The sequence below is a fragment of the Giraffa tippelskirchi genome, chromosome X (genome assembly GCF_054371585.1).
Source record: "Giraffa tippelskirchi isolate mGirTip1 chromosome X, T2T-mGirTip1v1.2.pri, whole genome shotgun sequence".
NCBI lineage: Eukaryota > Metazoa > Chordata > Mammalia > Artiodactyla > Giraffidae > Giraffa > Giraffa tippelskirchi.
Window position 1 is genome coordinate 82,401,577 of NC_137289.1, and position 18,302 is coordinate 82,419,878.

The window sequence follows — 18,302 nt, forward strand, 5'->3', positions numbered from 1 at the left end:
TCTCATAGTATAATATTCAAAATGTACAGAATAAATAATCATTTGTCATAACAAGAACCAGGAAAATCACAACTTCAATGACAAAAAGCAACAGACTCTGTGAAGTAAGTCAGAGGTTTGAGTTATCTGAAAAGGGCTTAAGCAGCCATCAAAAAAAATATTCTGACCAGTAATTGTGAGTTATCCTGAAACAAATGAAAAAATATTAAAAATCTAAACAAAGAAATAGAAGTTGTAGAAGAAAACCAAATGGAAATTACAGAACTTAACAATACAATAACAAAATAAAGTGGAGATGACAAAAGATATAGTCAGTGAACTTGAGGACAGATAATAGAATTTACACACTCTGAACACCAGGAAGGATTTAGAAAAAAAGAAAAAATGAATGATTTCAGAGATATATGAAATAAAATACCTAATTTTCATATCATTAAACCCCAGCAGGAGAGAAGAGAAAGAGTAGGAATGAAAAATTATTCAAAAAACAATAAAAAAGCATCCCAATTTGGGGGCAAACATAAGCCAAAAGATTTTAAAAGCTGGACAAATCCAAAATAATATAAACCTCAATAAACCCACACAACTATCTTAGCTAAACTCTGGAAACAAAAGAGAAAGAAAAATATCTTAAAAGTACTCAGAGAGAAATGGTACACTACTTATAGGTGAACATCAATCAGATGATGAAAGACACCTCATCTGAAACCATGGAGACCAGCAAGAAGTGGCACAACATTTTTCAAGTAGATTGGCAACTGCAAACTATATCCAGTAAAAAATATTCTTCAGGAATGAAAAGGAAATAAAGACATTCTCAGATGAAGGAAAACTAAGAATTTGTTGCCAGCAAAACTACCCTAAAAAATATCTACAGAAAGTACTCTAAATAAAAAGGAAAAGATAACAGAAGAAGGCTTAGAACTTCAGGAAATAAATAACATTGGGATTTTGACTCAAGATGGTGACGTATGAGTCCTGAGCTCACCTCCTCCCACAGGGACACCAAAATTATAGCTATACAGTAACAACCCCCTCTGAAAGAAGTCCAGGAATATTCTACCTAGCAAAGTTGTCCTTCAGAACTGAAGGCAAGATCAAGAGTTTTCCATGGGGGAAAAAAAAAAAAAAAACAACTCACAGAATGGGAGAAAATATTTGTAAATCAAGGGACTGACAAGGGATTAATCTCAAAAATATACAAACAGCTCATGCAGCTCAATATCAAAAAAGCAAATGACACAATCAAAAAAATGGGCAGAAGATCTCAATAGACATTTCTCCAAAGAAGACATACAGATGGCCAACAAGCCCTTGAAAAGGTGCTCAATGTAGCTCATTCTTAGAGAAATGCAAACCAAAACCACAATGAGGTATCAGCTCACACTGGTCAGAATGGCTATTGTCAAAAAGTCTACAAACAATAAATGCTGGAGAGGGTGTGAGGAAGAGGGAATCCCCCTACGCTGCTGGTGGGAATGCAAACTGGTACAACCACTATGGAGAACAGTATGGAGGTTCCTTTAAAAACTAAAAACAGAGCTACCATATGATCCAGCAATCCCATTTCTGGACATATATCCAGAGAAAACCATAGTTCAAAAGGATACATGGATACCAATGTTTACTGCAATAGCCAAGACATGGAAGCAACCTAAATGTCTGTCAACAGATGAACAGATAAACAAGATGTGGTAGATAGATAGATATCAGTTCAGTTCAGTCACTCAGTCATGTCCAACTCTTTGCGACCCCATGAACCGCAGCATGCCAGGCATCCCTGTCCATCACCAACTCCCGGAGTTTACCCAAACTTATGTCCATCGAGTCAGTGATGCGATCCAGCCATCTCATCCTCTGTCGTCCCCCTCTCCTCCTGCCCCCAATCTTTCCCAGCATCAGGGTCTTTTCCAATGAGTCGACTCTTCACATGAGGTGGCCAAAGTATTGGAGTTTCGGCTTCAACATCAGTCCTTCCAATGAACACCCAGGACTGATCTCCTTTAGGATGGACTGGTTGGATCTCCTTGCAGTCCAAGGGACTCTCAAGAGTCTTCTCCAACACCACAGTTCAAAAGCATCATTCTTCGGTGGTCAGCTTTCTTCACAGTCCAACTCTCACATCCATACATGACCACTGGAAAAACCATAGCCTTGACTAGACGGACCTTTGTTGGCAAAGTAATGTCTCTGCTTTTTAATATGCTATCTAGGTTGGTCATAACTTTCCTTCCAAAGAGTAAGCGTCTTTTAATTTCATGGCTGCAATCACTGTCTGCGGTGATTTGGGGGCCCCAAAAATAAAGTCTGACACTGTTTCCACTGTTTCCCCATCTATTTCCCATGAAGTGATGGGACCAGATGCCATGATCTTAGTTTTCTGAATGTTGAGCTTTAAGCCAACTTTTTCACTCTCCTCTCTCACTTTCATCAAGAGGCTTTTTAGTTACTCTTCACTTTCTGCCATAAGGGTGGTGTTAGATATAGACAAAATGGAGTATTATTAACACTGAGTCATCAAAACAAATGAAGCAATGACATTTGTACAACATGGATGGACCTAGAAGTTATCATAGAGTAAAGTAAGTCAGACAAAGACAAATATCATATGATAACAGCTACATGTGTCATCTAAAAAAATGATATACATGACCTTATTTACAAAACAGAAACAGACAGACTCACAAATTCTGAAAACAAACCTATGTGTACCAAAAGCGAAAGGAAGCAAAGAAGGACAAATTAGGAGGTTGGGATTAACATATACATACTACTATATTTAAAATAGATAACCAATAAGTACCTACTATATAGCATAGGGAACTCTACTTAATATTCTGTAATAACCTATATGGATAAAGAATCTGAAAAACAATGAATATAAGTATATGCATAATTGAATCACTCTGCTGTACACCTGAAACTAACACACAACATTATAAATCAGTTATACTCCAATAATTTATTTTGTTTTTATTTTATTTTTATTCAGAGGATAATTGCTTTATGGTGTTATGTTGGTTTCTGCCACACAACAACATGAATCAGTCATAAGTATATATATATAAGTATACATATCTCCCTCTAGAACTTCCCTCCCAACCCCTCATCCCACCTCTCTAGGTATCAAAGTTCACCTGACTGAGCTTCCTGTGTTACACAGCAACTTCCCACTACTTATCTATTTTATGCATGATAACATATATGTTTCAATGATACTCTCAATTCATCCCACTCTCCCCCTTCCCCACAGTGTCCACAAGTCCACTCTCTACATCTGTGTCTCTATTTCTGCCCTGCAAATATGTTCATCAGTACCACTTTCTGGACTCCATATACATGTGTTAATATACAATATTTGTTTTTCTCTTTCTGACTTACTTCACTCTGTATAACAGTATCTAGGTTCAGAAGCCTCAGTTCAACTGACTCAAATTCATTCCTTTTATGGCTAATATTTCATTCTATATATGTACCACATCTTCATCTGTTCATCTGTCAATAGACATATGGGTTGCTTCCATGTCCTGGCTATTGTAAATAGTGCTGCAGTGAACATTGGTGTCCATGTGTCTTTTTGAATTACGGTTTTCTCACGGTATATGCTGAGGAATGGGATTGCTAGGTCATATGATAGCTTTATTGCTAGTTATTTAAGGAATCTCTATACTGTTCTCCATAGTGACTATATCAATTTATATACCTACCAACAGTGCAAGAGGGTTCCCTTTGCTCCAAATCCTCTCCAGCATTTACTGTTTGTAGATTTTTTGATGATGGCCATTCTGACTGGTGTGAGGTGACACTTCATTGTAATTTTGATTTGTGTTTCTCTAAAGCTCAACATTCAGAAAACTAAGATCATAGCATCCGGTCCCAACACTTCATGGCAAATAGATGCGGAAAAGGTGGAAACAGTGGCTGACTTTATTTTGGGGGGCTCCAAAATCACTGCAGATGGTGACTGCAGACATGAAATTAAAAGACACTTACTCCTTGGAAGGAAAGTTATGACCAACCTACACAGCATATTAAAAAGCAGAGACATTACTTTGCCAACAAAGGTCCATCTAGTTGAGGCTATGGTTTTTCCAGTAGTCATATATAGATGTGAGAGTTGGACTAGAAAGAAAGCTGAACACAGAAGAATTGATGCTTTTGAACTGTGGTGTTGGAGAAGACTCTTGAGAGCCCCTTGGACTGCAAGGAGATCCAACCAGTCCATCCTAAAGGAGATCAGTCCTGTGTGTTCATTGAAAGGATTGATGCTGAAGCTGAAACTCCAATATTTTGGCCAACTGATGCAGAAAGCTGACTCATTTGAAAAGACCCTGATGTTGGGAAAGATTGAAGGCAGGAGGAGAAGGGGATGACAGAGGATGAGATGGTTGGATGGCATCACCGACTCAATGGACATGGGTTTGGGTAAACTCCGGGAGCTGGTGATGGACAGGGATGCCTAGTGTGCTGCAGTTCATGGACACAACTGAGTGAATGAACTGAACTGAACTGAATAATGAGTGATGTTGAGCATCTTTTCACGCATTTATTGGCCATTGGTATGTCTTCTCTGGAGAAATATCTGTTTAGGTCTTCTGCCCACTTTTTGATTACATTGTTTTTCTGGTATTGAGCTGCATAAGCTGCTTGTATATTTTGGAGTTTAATCCTTTGTTGGTTGTTTCATTTGCTATTAATTTCTCCCACTTGAGCATTGCCTTTTTACCTTGTTTATAGTTTCCTTCACTGTGCAAAATCTTTTAAGTTTAATTAGCTCTCATTTCTTTATTTTTGTTTTTATTTCCATTACTCTAGGAAGTGGGTCAAAGAAGGTCTTGCTGCAATTTATGTCAAAGAGTGTTCTGCTTGTTTTCCACTAAGAGTTTTAATGGCCTTACATTTAGGTCTTTAAATCACATTAAGTTTATTTTTGTGTACAGAGTTAGGAAGTGTTCTAATTTCATTCTTTTACACATAGTTTTCCAGTTTTCCAACACCACTTATTGAAGAAGCTGTCTTTTCTTATTGTATATTCTTGCCTCCTTTGTCAAAGATAAGGTGCTCAGAGGTGTATGGGTTTATCTCTGGGCTTTCTATATTGTTCCATTGATCTATATTTCTCTTTTTGTGCCAGTACCATACTCTCTTGATTACCGTAGCTTTCTGGTATAGTCTGAAGTCAGGGAGCTTTTCCAGACAAGTAAAGGCTAAATGCATTTATCATCATAAGTTCAGCCTTATAATAATAAATGTTAGATCTCTTTAAGCTGAATGAAAAGACACTAATAAGTAACATGAAAACATATAAAAGTATAAATCTCACTGTTAAAAGTAAATAAACAGTTACATTAAGAATACTCTAATGTTGTAATAGTGGTGAGTCAGTCAACTATATCAAGAAACCCATATATCTAATATGAATATTAAAAAACAAAAGTACTAAAAATAAGTATAACTGTAATAATTTGTTTTCAGATACATAAGATTAAAAGATGTAAAATGGGACATCAAAAACATAAAATAGGGAACAGATTAAAAATACATACCTTTGAGTATGTGCAAAAACTTAAGTTGCTATTAGCCTAAAATAGACTGTTATAAGAAGTTTTACATAAGCCTTAAGGTAATCACAAAGCAAAAACATGTAATTGTCATCTAACTGCTAAATTGTGTCCAACATCTTGGCAACCCCATGGACTGTAGCCTATCAGGCTCCTCTGTTTATGGAATTTCCCAGGCAAGAATACTGGAGTGAGTTGCCATTTCCTTTTCCAGGTGATCTTCCTGACCCAGGGATCAAACTTGAGTTTCCTGCATTGGCAGGTGGATACTTTACCACCATAGAAGCCCCTAAAAATGGTTAATAGATTTACAAAATAAGCAGAGGAAGGAATCTAAGTATACTACTACAGAAAGTCATAAAATCACAAAGAAAAAAAACAAGAGAATCTGGAATGTTAGGTCTGTGAGTCAAGGTAAATTGTATATGGTCAAGCAGGAGATGATAAGAGTGAAAGCTGACATCTTAGGAATCAGTGAACTAAAATGGACAGGAATGGGTGAACTTAATTCAGATGACCATTATATCTACAACTGTGGGCAAGAATCCCTTAGAAGAAATGGAGTAGCCTTCATAGTCAACAAAAGAGCCCAAAATGCAGTACTTGGGTGCAATCTCAAAAACAACAGAATGATCTTGGTTCATTTCCAAGGCAAACCATTCAACATCACAGTAATCCAAGTCTATGCCCCAACCATTGATGCTGAAGAAGCTGAAGTTGACCAGTTCTATGAAGATCTACAACACCTTCTAGAACTAACATAAAAAAAGACGCCCTTTTCGTCATACGGATTGGTAGGCAAAAGTAGGAATTCAAGAGATACCTGGAGTAACAGGCCAAATGTCTGGCCTTGGAGTACAAAATGAAGTAGGGCAAAGGCTAACAGAGTTTTGTCAAGAGAATGCACTAGTCATAGCAAAAACCCTCTTCCAACAACACAAGAGATGACTCTGCACGGACATCACCAGACGATCAATACCAAAATCAGATTGATTATATTTTTGCACCTAAGGATGGAGAAGCTCTATATAGTCAGCAAAAACAAGATCTGGAGCTGACTGTGGCTCAGATCATGAACTCCTTACTGCAAGTTTAGGCTTAAATTATAGAAAGTAGGGAAAACCACTAAGCCATTCAGGTATGACCTAAATCAAATCCCTTATGATTATACAGTGGAAATGACAAATAGATTTAAGGGATTAGAACTAGCAGACAGCGTGCCTGAAGAACTATGGATGGATGTTTGTAACATTGTATAGGAGGTGGTGACCAAAACCATCCCAGAGAAAAAGAAATGCAAGATGGCAAAGTGGTTATCTGAGGAGGCTTTACAAATAGCTGAGAAAAGAAGAGGAGTAAAAGGCAAAGGAGAAAGGGAAAGATATACCCAACTGAGTGCAGAGTTCCAGGGAATGTAAAAAGATTGAAATACCAAGAATCTTCTCTAACTAGGAAGCGATTACAAGAAGAAAATGGGAAAAACTCACAAATATGTGGAGGTTTAACAACATACTACTGAACAGCCAATGGGTCAAAGAAGAAATCAAAAGAGAAACCTAAAAATATCTTGAGACAAATGAAAAAGGAAATACAACATACTAAACTTATGAGATGGGGCTTCCCAGGTAGTGCTAGTGGTAAAGAACCCGTCTGCCAATGCAGGAGACATAAGAGATGTGAGTTTGATCCCTGGGTCAGGAAGATCCCCTGGAGGTGGGCATGTCAACCCACTCCGGTATTCTTGCCTGGAGAATCCCATGGACAGAGGAGCTTGGCAGGCTACAGTTCATAGGGTCGCAAAGAGTCAGACACTACTGAAGCAACTGAGCATGCACGCAAACATATAAGATGCAACAAAAGCAGTTTGAAGAGGAAAGTTCGTAGTGATAATAAGGAAACAAGAAAATAGATTAATATTAACAAGCAGATGAAGGAAATTGCAAAGATCAAAGTGAAAATAAATGAATTAAAGACTAAAAAGTCAATAGAAGACATCAGTTACTAAGAACTGATTTTTGAAAAGATAAACAAAATAGACAAACCCTTACCTAGACTTATGAAGAAAATAAGAATGAGAACAAAAATAAATAAAATTAGAAATGAAAGAGTAGACAACCGATACCACAGAAACACAAACCCTTATAAGAGATTAATGTGAACAATTGTACACTAAGTTAAACAACATAGAAATAATGGATACAGTCTTAAAAACATACAACCTACTCAGAATGAATCATGACGATATAGAAAATTTGAACGACCAATGATGAATAATAATTGGATCAATAGTCGAATACCTCTCAACAAAGAAAGGTCCAGCACATGATGGCTTCACTGGTGAATTCTACCAAACATTTAAAGAAGAATCAATACCAAAATTTCTTGAACTCTTCCAAAAAATAGAAGAGGAGGGACACTTCCAAAATCATTTTATGAGGCCATCATTCCCATGATACCAAAACCAGAGAAGAAGAAAAAATTACAGGTCAGTATACTTGAGGAACATAGATGCAAAAATTATTAACAAAATATTAGAAAACTGAATTCAACAATATGTTAAACAAGTCATACACTATAATCAATTAGGATGTGTTCCAGGAATGCAAGGATGGTTCAATGTCAGCAAATCATTCAGTGTGATAGGCCACCTTAACAAAATGAAGGATAAAAATTGTATGATTCTCTCAATAGATGTAGAAAAACCATTTGACAAAATTCAACATTCATGCATGGTTAAAAAATTAATTCTCAGCAACTGAGGTAGAGAGGAAATATACCTCAACATAATAAAGGTCAAATATGGCAAGCCCACAGTTAACATCATATTCAGCAGTGAAAAGCTGAAAGTTTTTCCTCTAAGATCAGGAACAAGATAAAGGTGACCACTCTTGCCACTTCTGGTCAACATAGGATTGGAAGTCCTAGCCTGAGGAATTAGGCAAAAAAAAGAAATGGCATCCAAATCATAATGGAGGAAATAAAACTGTCTCTACTTGCAGATGACATGACAATATATAAGAACACCCTAAAGACTCCAGCAAAAAAGAAAAAAATTATTAGAATTAAAAATTGAACTCAGTGAAGTTGCAACATACAAGATAAATGCACAAAAATTAGTTGCATTTCTGTACACTAATAACAATGTGTCAGAAAGGGAAACTAAGAAAACAATCTCATGAACTACTGCATCAAAAAGAATAAAATACTTAGGAATAAATTTAACAGAGGTGAAAGATCTGTACACTGAAACTACAAGACATTGATGAAAGAAACTGAGGAAGACACAAGTAAGTAGAAAGATATCCCATGCTCATAGATTGGAAGAATTAATATTAAGATGTCCATTACCCAAAGTAAATGACTGATTCAATGCAATCCTTATTAAAACTCCATGTCATTTTTCATAAAAATACAACAAACAAATCTAAACTTTCTATGGAACCATAAAAGACTCCAAACAGCCAAAGCAATCTTGACAAAGAAAAAAACTGGAGGCATACTTCGTGATTTCAAACTATATTACAAAGCTATAATCATCAAAACAGTATCATATTACAAACTTCAGCTGTAATATTAATAAGATCTGAGTAATGTAAAAGACAGTTAGAACTGGACATGGAACAACAGACTGGTTCCAAATAGGAAGAGCAGTACGTCAAGGCTGTATATTGTCACCCTGCTTATTTAAGTTATATGCAGAGTACATCATCAGAAATGCTGGGCTGGATGAATCACAAGCTGGAATCAAGATTGCTGGGAGAAGTATCAAGAACCTCAGATATGCAGATGACACCACCCTTATGGCAGAAAGTGAAGAAGAACTAAAGAGCCTCTTGATGAGAGTGAAAAAGTTGGCTTAAAGCTCAACATTCAGAAAACTAAGATCATGGCATCCAGTCCCATCACTTCATGGCAGATAGATGGGGAAACAGTGGAAACTGTGACTGACTTTATTTTGGGGGGGCTCCAAAATCACTGCAGATGGTGATTGCAGACATGAAATTAAAAGATGCTTGCACCTTGGAAGGAAAGTTATGACCAACCTAGGCAGCATATTGAAAATCAGAGACATTACTTTGTCAACAAAGGTCCATCTAGTTGAGGCTATGGTTTTTCCAGTAGGCATATATGGATGTGAGAGTTGGACTATAAAGAAAGCTGAGCACAGAAGAATTGATGCTTTTGAACTGTGGTGTTGGAGAAGACTCTTGAGAGCCCCTTGGACTGCAAGGAGATCCAACCAGTCCATCCTAAAGGAAATCAGTCCTGGGTGTTCATTGGAAGGACTGATGTTGAAGCTGAAACTCCAATACTTTGGCCACCTCATGAGAAGAGCTGACTCATTTGAAAAGACCCTGATGTTGGGAAAGATTGAAGGCAGGAGGAGAAGGGGATGACAGAGGATGAGATGGTTAGATGGCATCACCAACTCAATGGACATGAGTTTGGGTAAACTCTCTGAGTTGGTGATGGGCAGGGAGGCCTGGCAGGCTGCAGTTCATGAGGTCGCAAAGAGTCAGACATCACTGAGCGACTGAACTGAACTGAACTGAACTGAATGTAAAAGAAAATTACTATATTTGATAACACTATCATATAATTGAAATTCACCAAGAGAGTATAATTTAAATGTCCTCTCCAGAAAAGAAGAAAAAAGTGTGAGGTGGTAGGTGTAGGAATTCTCTCATAATGTATATTTATATCAAATCACCACAACATACCATCTAAATACTGCAATAATTTTATTTGTCATTTATAGCTCAATAAACCTGAAGAGCATAATTGTAATGGGTTAAAAATAGGGATAAATATAGTAGAATACCCTTCCTCTCACAGGTTCTTAAAATATATTTGATGTTTGAAGCATAAATTATAACACCATCTGTTGTGGTGCTCAATAAACAAGGAGGAAATACTTAAGAAAATTATATTTTTTAAATGAGGAGGGTAAAGGTACCTAAGTTGAAGTAATGCTTCTGGGATTCACTCAAAGTGGTAAAACATTAATACCAACAGACTTTAATAATTTACATATGTATATTTTAATACCTGGGAAACTACTAAGAGAACTTTATAGAGTAATATACTCAAAAATAGTGTAAATAAGTGAAATCAAATTAGTTTTCCAAAAAGTATTCAAGTTATCCCATAGAAAGGTAAGAAATTAGCCAAGGAACTTGTGATTTGAACTCCAGAAATGTTCAGGCAAGAGGGAAGTCGTCTGTTGATCAGGCTTCAGTTTCACAGGTCCCTATCCCCATTACAAAATCTGCTGAGGCCAGAGACACAGTGAGCTGAAATACCCCGAGCCTAGGGGGAGGTGTCACTTGAGGAATTAGGTCACCACCTGCCAAGTAAAAAATAGAGGAAAGAGAAACAGAAGTAACAAACAGGAAAATTAAAGGCAGACTTAAGCTCTAGCATACTAATTATTAACTTAAATGTAAAACAGCCTAATTATACTTATTAAAAGCAGAAATGGCATAATGACAAAAAAATCACAGACCAATATTCTGTCTACAAGAAACTTACTTCAAATACAATAACATAAGAAAGTTGGAAGTAAAAGGGAAAAAGATATATCATGTAAACAATAAGAGAAAAAAGCAGGAGTGATTACATGTATATAGATAATGAAGACTTCAAAACAAAGGAATTACTGGAGACAAAAAGAGACATTAGATAATGCTAAAAGGATCAACGCACCAAAACACATAAGCATCCTAAATGTGTATGTACCAAGCAACAGAGCCTTAAAATATATGAAGCACAAAATGATAAACAGAAAGGAGAAATCAGGCAAATACACACTTACAGTAGAGAACTTCAACACTCCTCTCAGCAACTGATAAAACTACCAAGTAGAAAATGATCAAGGATAGTGAACAACTGAACAACACAATCAACCAACAGGACATATTTAGCACACCACCCAACATCAGATTACATACTCTTTTTAAGTATCCATAGCACATTCCCCAAAATAGGCCATATCCTGAGCCATAACAATGTAAAATAATTGAACTCATACAAAGTGTGTTTTCTGACCATAATGAAATCAAACTAAAACTCAGCAACAGAAAAACAACAGGAATGTCACTGAAAACAGGCAGAAGTTAAACAATACACTTCTAAATAATCCATTTGCCAAAGAGAAAATATCAGAAGAAAAAATTTAATACATAGAATTGAATGAAAGTGAAAATACAGCATACCAAAATAGGTGGGATGCACCTAAAGCAGTGCCAACAGAGAAATTTATAGCATTATACACTTATCTTGCAAAAGAAAAAAGACTCAAATCAATAATCTAAATTCCTACCTTAATTAGTAGACAGAAGAGTAAAATGAACCAAAAGCAAGCAGAGGGAAGGAAATGAGCAGAAATCAATGAAATAAAAAACAGGAGAACATTAGAGAAAAGTCAGTGAAACAAAAAGTTGGTTTTTGAAAAAAATCAATAAAATTGATAAACCACTTGCAAGACAAAGATAAAAAGAGCAGATACAAATCACTAAAAGAACAAAACATCAGATATCACTACAGATTTGTCAGTCATTAAAAGCATAATTAGGGATGACTGAGCAACTTTACACTCATAAGTGCAACAATATAGAAGAAATGGACCAATTTCTTGAAAACCACAATCTGCTAAAACTGAGCCAAGATGAAATGGACCATGTGAATACCCCTATAGGTTGTCATCAAAGAAACATTCATAAATAAAGAGGCCCTGGAAAAGAAATCTCCAGGCCCAGATGGTTCCACTGGAGAATTCCACAAAGCATTTAAAGAAAAATTAATATTAATTTTAAATCTCTTACAGAAAATGGAAAATGAGAGAGCTCCCGCTTCATTTTATGAGGACAGTATTACCCCAAAACCAAAATCAAAGATAATACAAAAAAAGAAATCTGCAGACAAATAGATTATTAATCGATTGTTAATTTAGAAACACATTTAAAAAAAAACCCTTAACAAAATGTTGGCATTTCAAATCTGACGTTGTATAAAAAGAATTATATACCTTGACCAAGTGGAATTTATTCCAGGTATGCAAGCCTGGTTCAAAATTGGTAAATCAACCAACATGATGTACTATACAAACAAGTTGAAGAAGAAAAAAATCATGTGATCACATCAATTGACCAAAAATATGTTTGACAAAATCTAACAACCATTCATGCTTTTTTTAAATCTCAAAATTAGGAATGGATGGGGGCTTCCTCAACTTGATAAAGACCATCTACAAAAAACCTATAGCTAACATCATATTTAATGGTGAAAGGTGATTCCCCCAAGATTAAGAACAAAACAAAGATGTTCTCACCACTCTTAACCAACATAAAACCAGAAATGTTCAGACACTGAAATAAGGTGAGTAAAGAAATAAAAGGCATACATGCTATAAAGGAATAAATAAAACCATCACATTCTGCAGATAACATGTTTATCTACACAGACCATACCAAGGAATGTACCAAAAAAATCTCATAGAACTAATATGTGAAGTAAGCAAGGTCTTCATGACACAAGATCAACACCCCCAAATCAATCACATTTCTATATACTAACAACAAATATGTAAAAACAGAAATTTAAAACACAATAACGTTTACAATAACTCTAGAGAAAGCGAAACATGTAGGTATAATTCCAACAAAATATGTACTGTACATATGTGCTGAGCTTTACAAAATGCTGATTAATCAAAGACCCAAATAACTAGAGAGACATATTGTGTTAAAAAATTGGAATACATGACATTGTAAAGATGTTTAATTTCCCCAAAATGATTTATAGGTTTAATACAAATCCTATCAAAATCTAAGCAGAATTACTGATAGATACATACAATCTCATTCTAAAATTTATGTGGAAATTCACAGCATCTAAAATAGATCGATCAATCTTGAAAAACAAAACTAAGGTGGAAGAAACCACTCTATCTAATGTTAAAAACTTACTGTATGGATATAGTAATAAAGACAGTGTAGTATTAGTGAAGGGACAGACACATAAGTCAGTGGAACAGAATAGAGAACCGAGAAATCAACCTACACAAATATGCCCAACTGATTTTTGACAAGATGCAAATAAGTTAAGGATGCCCTTTTCAACAAATTATGCTGGAGAAATTGTATATATAGCCAAAAAAACATAAATCTCTCACCTTATATTTATAAAAACTAACTCAAAATGGAGCATAGAAAACTGAAAATTAAAACACAAAACTTTTAGAAAAAATTACAGGAGGAGGAAATCTTCAGGATTTCCTGAAGCTAGGAAAAGAGTTCTCAAACTTGATATCAAAAGCACAAGCCATAAAATGAAAATTTGATAAATTTGAGCTCCTTAAACTTAAAAACTTACTCTGCATAATATCCTGTGGAGAGGATAATAAAGCTATGCTACAGGCTGGGAGAGAATCTTTACAAAACACATATCTGGCAAAGGAGCAATATCTAGAATATATAAAGAACTCTCAAACCTCAACAGTTTTAAACCCAAACAACCTAGTTAGAAAATACAATTCACAGAAAAGAATACGCAGATGGTAAATAAGCACATGAAAAGATTTTCAACATCATTAGCCATTAGGGAAATGCATGATGAGATATCATGACCCACCTATCAGAATGGCTAAAATAAAAAACAGTAAAATTAATTAATTAATTAATTAAAATAGTGATAACACTAAATGCTGGCAAAGATATGGAGAAATTGGATTACTCATACATTTCTGATGGGAATTTCATCCACTCTGTAAAAGAGTAAGGCAGTTTCTTACAAAACTAAACATACACTTAACTATATTTCAACATTCTTGGGCACTTAGACAAATAAAAACATATATCCACAATAAAAACCTGTACATGGATGTTCATAGCACTTTTATTTGTAAGGACCAAAAATTAGAAACAGGTCAGATGTCCTTCAACAGGTAAATGATTAAAGTAACTGTACTACATCCATACCATGGCATTTGAAAATAAAAGGAATCAAACTATTGATGCACACAACAGCTTTTATGGATCACAGAATTATGCTGACTAAAAAATACCTATCTGAAAAGTTCACATACTGTTTTATTCTATTTACATTTTTGTAAATAATATTTTTGAAAAAACATAATTATAGTTATAAAGAACAAATTACTAGTTGTCAGGGATTAGAAAAAAGGGGGAGGGAGAAAAGATCACTGAGGCTATAAAAGGGTAAATTGTGATGGAGGTTCTATCTTAACTGGGTTGATGATTACATGAAGCTACACATGTGATAAAATGTCATAAAAATAAATATACACACAAATGAGCGCATGTAAAATTGGTGAAATCTGAGTAACATCGATGGAATGTATTAATGTTAATTTCCAGATTATTATATTGTACTATAGTTATACAAAATATTACCTTTGGGGAAAGTGGGTAAAGGATACACTAGAATCTACAATGATCTCAAAATAAAAAATTTTACAAAGTTGGTAAAATTTGATGAATAGATGTGAATTTTTGGCTACCACCAACAGAGATAGAAACTAAAAGTTGAAGAAAAGGAAGAAAGTTTGATGGGATAAATGAGTTCGGTTTGGGTATATTTTTCCTAAACTGTCCATATTAGCACTCTTCATTTACCTTCCCGGGTTTAGACTCTTCACCTTCTTAAATATGCAACCTACAGATTTCTGTGTATATGTCAACATCTTAGAACCACATTATTTCATATTGCAATATATAAATGTATCAAATCAATGTTATACATCTTAAACTTACACAATGTTATATGTCAATTATATCTAAAATTTTTATTCCATATTGTTAGACTTGGAGTTTAAGAAAGTTTATTTTGTGAATTTGTATATACAAAGAAAGGAGAAAACTAATCACCTGTGACTCCCATTCCCGTTCTCTATGCTTCCTCTTAAGAGAGATCCATGAAAATTGTAAAGAAGGGCAAGATGGCGTGCATTCTTGCAAATGTGATGCCACTTAGGCAAGGCCTGGTTTCTTGGGTATGAGAAGATCTCACATGTGAAAATAAAGCCACAAGCAAAATCCAAACCACATACACACATAAAAAAGAAAATTTGTTTCTATGCAACAAAATGGTTTATGTACAAAAATAAGGTAATAATGAATCTCTAACAGAATATACTTTTTCAGGCTGTAAACATAGCTGGAGTTGGAATGTTTGGAGAAACTGGCATAGTGACCACACCAGCAACTGTACCAGCAGTAGTAACAGTGTTAAAAGAATTTGAAAACAAAGTTCCTGCCAAATTGGCATCATCTTGCATCGCTATTCAATGGGAGGAACCAGATTGCCATGGTTCTGCAATCACCGGCTATAACATTGAATATGGAGACAGAAAAATTTTGACTGTTAATAGAATAACAGAATGTCTTCTGAAAAATCTACAGCCTGATACTACATACAAGTAAGTCGCTTATATCTTACTTAAGTAGATGGAAAGCTTTTTGAGACTTTTGAGCAGTTCTACATTTGTAGGTTTATACAAGCTATATAGCATTTTCTTTGAAACAGATTTCTATTGTTTTAGAAAAATTGGGCATTACTAAGAGTCAGTTTCTCCTCCTCATTAAGAATTGTCAATAGTGACCATGCAAATTCAAGACTTTTGTCTCAGAAATTTTCTCTAATAATTAGTATAATATGATAGTTAATATCCTACATAGAGTTACTAGGGAGTTAACTTAAATGTAGAAATGTATTTTCTTTTCTAAATCTAAATTAATACAGTTTATTTTTTTTCTCACCACCAGAATCAGAATTCAAGCTATCAATCGTTATGGACTAAGCCCTTTTAGCCAATCAATAAGAACCAAAACAAAGCCACTGCCACCTGAGCCTCCACGACTTGACTGTGTGGTCTATGGGCACAAGAGCCTCAAACTGAAATGGGGTAACTCTTCAAGCAAAAGATTACTTTCTAAACTTACAAGCTATAATTTATTAATGGGAGATCGATCTGACAGGTAACTATTTTTTTACTATTTAGCATGTATTATAATAAAAATATTTAAAATTTTCCTATTGTAATTCATAATCCAAAGTGGTTTCAATGAACTAATAGATGTTAAAGCAGCCCATTAACATGCTATCAATACTTTCTTAAATTCTTACTGATAATTCAGCTCTCTATTTTTGCCTCTTTCAAAACATTTCTTGCCTTATACAACAGATATTAATACTATGGAATATAGAGTTACCAAAGAAATATGAAAGCCTGCACCTTCACATTGTGATATTTACAATTTGATATTTTTTTTGTTTTGTGTTTTACCTTTATGGCTTCAAGTTTATTTATTTAGGGCTTATTGTAGTTTTAAAAACAGTTTTAAGTCAGTTATATAGAGTTATTTGTACCTATAGGACAGTTGATTAATAATATTGCTTCCTTCCATCTCGATTCCCACTTGCAGATTTTCTATTATTTATCATGGACCTTGTCAGAGTCACAAGGTACAAAGATTGAGTGAACATACGCAATATAAATTTAAAATCCAAGCATGTAATGAAGCTGGTGAGGGGCCACTGTCTGGTATCTATACTTTCACTACAACCAAAACTCCACCAGCCACACTTAAAGGTAAGTATTATAAGCCATGATAATGAAGACTGTGTTAATTTGAGTTCCAGTAGCTCATATATAAAATTCCACAGTAAAGTTTATTTTAAATATTCAAAAATAGAACACCAAAATTACTTAATTATGGATTAAAAGAGCAAGATAAAATTTAATGATGTCCCAGAATCATGATTTTTTATATTTTAATTTTATTAGAGTATAGTTGATTTTTAAAAGTTGTATTAGTTTCAGGTGTAAAGCAAAGTGATTCAGCTATACTTTTTTTAGATATGTCCACTCTTTTTTTAGATTCTTTTCTCATATAGCTTATCCCAGAAAACTGAGTTCCCATGCTATTCAGCAGATCCTCATTGGGTATCTATCTTATATTTAGTAGTGTGTGTGTATTCATCTCAAGTTCCTGACTTATCCCTTCCCCCCATGTTTTCCCTTTGGTAGACATAAGCTTGCTTTCCATATCTGTAAGTCTGTTTCTGTTTTTGAAATAAATTCATTTGTGTCTTTTATAGATTAAATTGCACATATGAGTGATATCATAGAATATTTGTCTTTCTCTTTCTGACTTAATTTCACTTAGCATGACAATCTCTAGGTCCATCTATGTTGCTGCAAATGGCATTATTTTATTCTTTGTATGACTGAATGAGCTTCCTTGGTGGCTCAGTGTCAAAGAACCCACCTGCCAGTGCAGGAGATGCAGGTTCAATCCCTGGGTCAGGGATATCCCCTGGAGAAGGAAGAGAAGGAAATGGCAACCCACTCCAGTATTCTTGCCTGGGAAATTCCATGGACAGAGAAGCCTGCCAGGCCACACTCCATGGGGTCACAAAAGAGTTGGACACAACTCTTAGTGACTAAACAACAACAAACAATACTTCATTGTATATATGTACTACATCTTTATCCATTCCTCTGTCAATGGGTTTTTACATTGCTTCCATGCCCTGCCTACTGTAAATAGCACTGATATGAACATTGGGGTGCATGTATCTTTTCAAATTATGGTTTCCTCCAGATATATGCCCAGGAGTGGGATGCTGGAACATATGGTAGCTGTATTTTTAGTTTTTAAAGGAACCTCCATACTGTTCTCCATAGTGTATGTACCAATTTACATCCTCACCAACAGT

At 35.0% G+C, this 18,302-nt stretch overlaps 1 protein-coding gene across 1 annotated transcript in view; it reads left to right on the forward strand.

The window, feature by feature from the left end:
- LOC145535230 (fibronectin type III domain containing protein 3C1-like) overlaps positions 1–18,302 on the forward strand; it is a 53,311-nt gene that overhangs the window by 28,916 nt on the left and 6,093 nt on the right. The window contains exons 23-25 of the mRNA XM_081563548.1: positions 15,725–15,999; positions 16,346–16,558; positions 17,006–17,172. Coding sequence (XP_081419674.1) covers positions 15,725–15,999; positions 16,346–16,558; positions 17,006–17,172 — 655 coding nt within the window. The remainder of the gene's footprint in view (positions 1–15,724; positions 16,000–16,345; positions 16,559–17,005; positions 17,173–18,302) is intronic.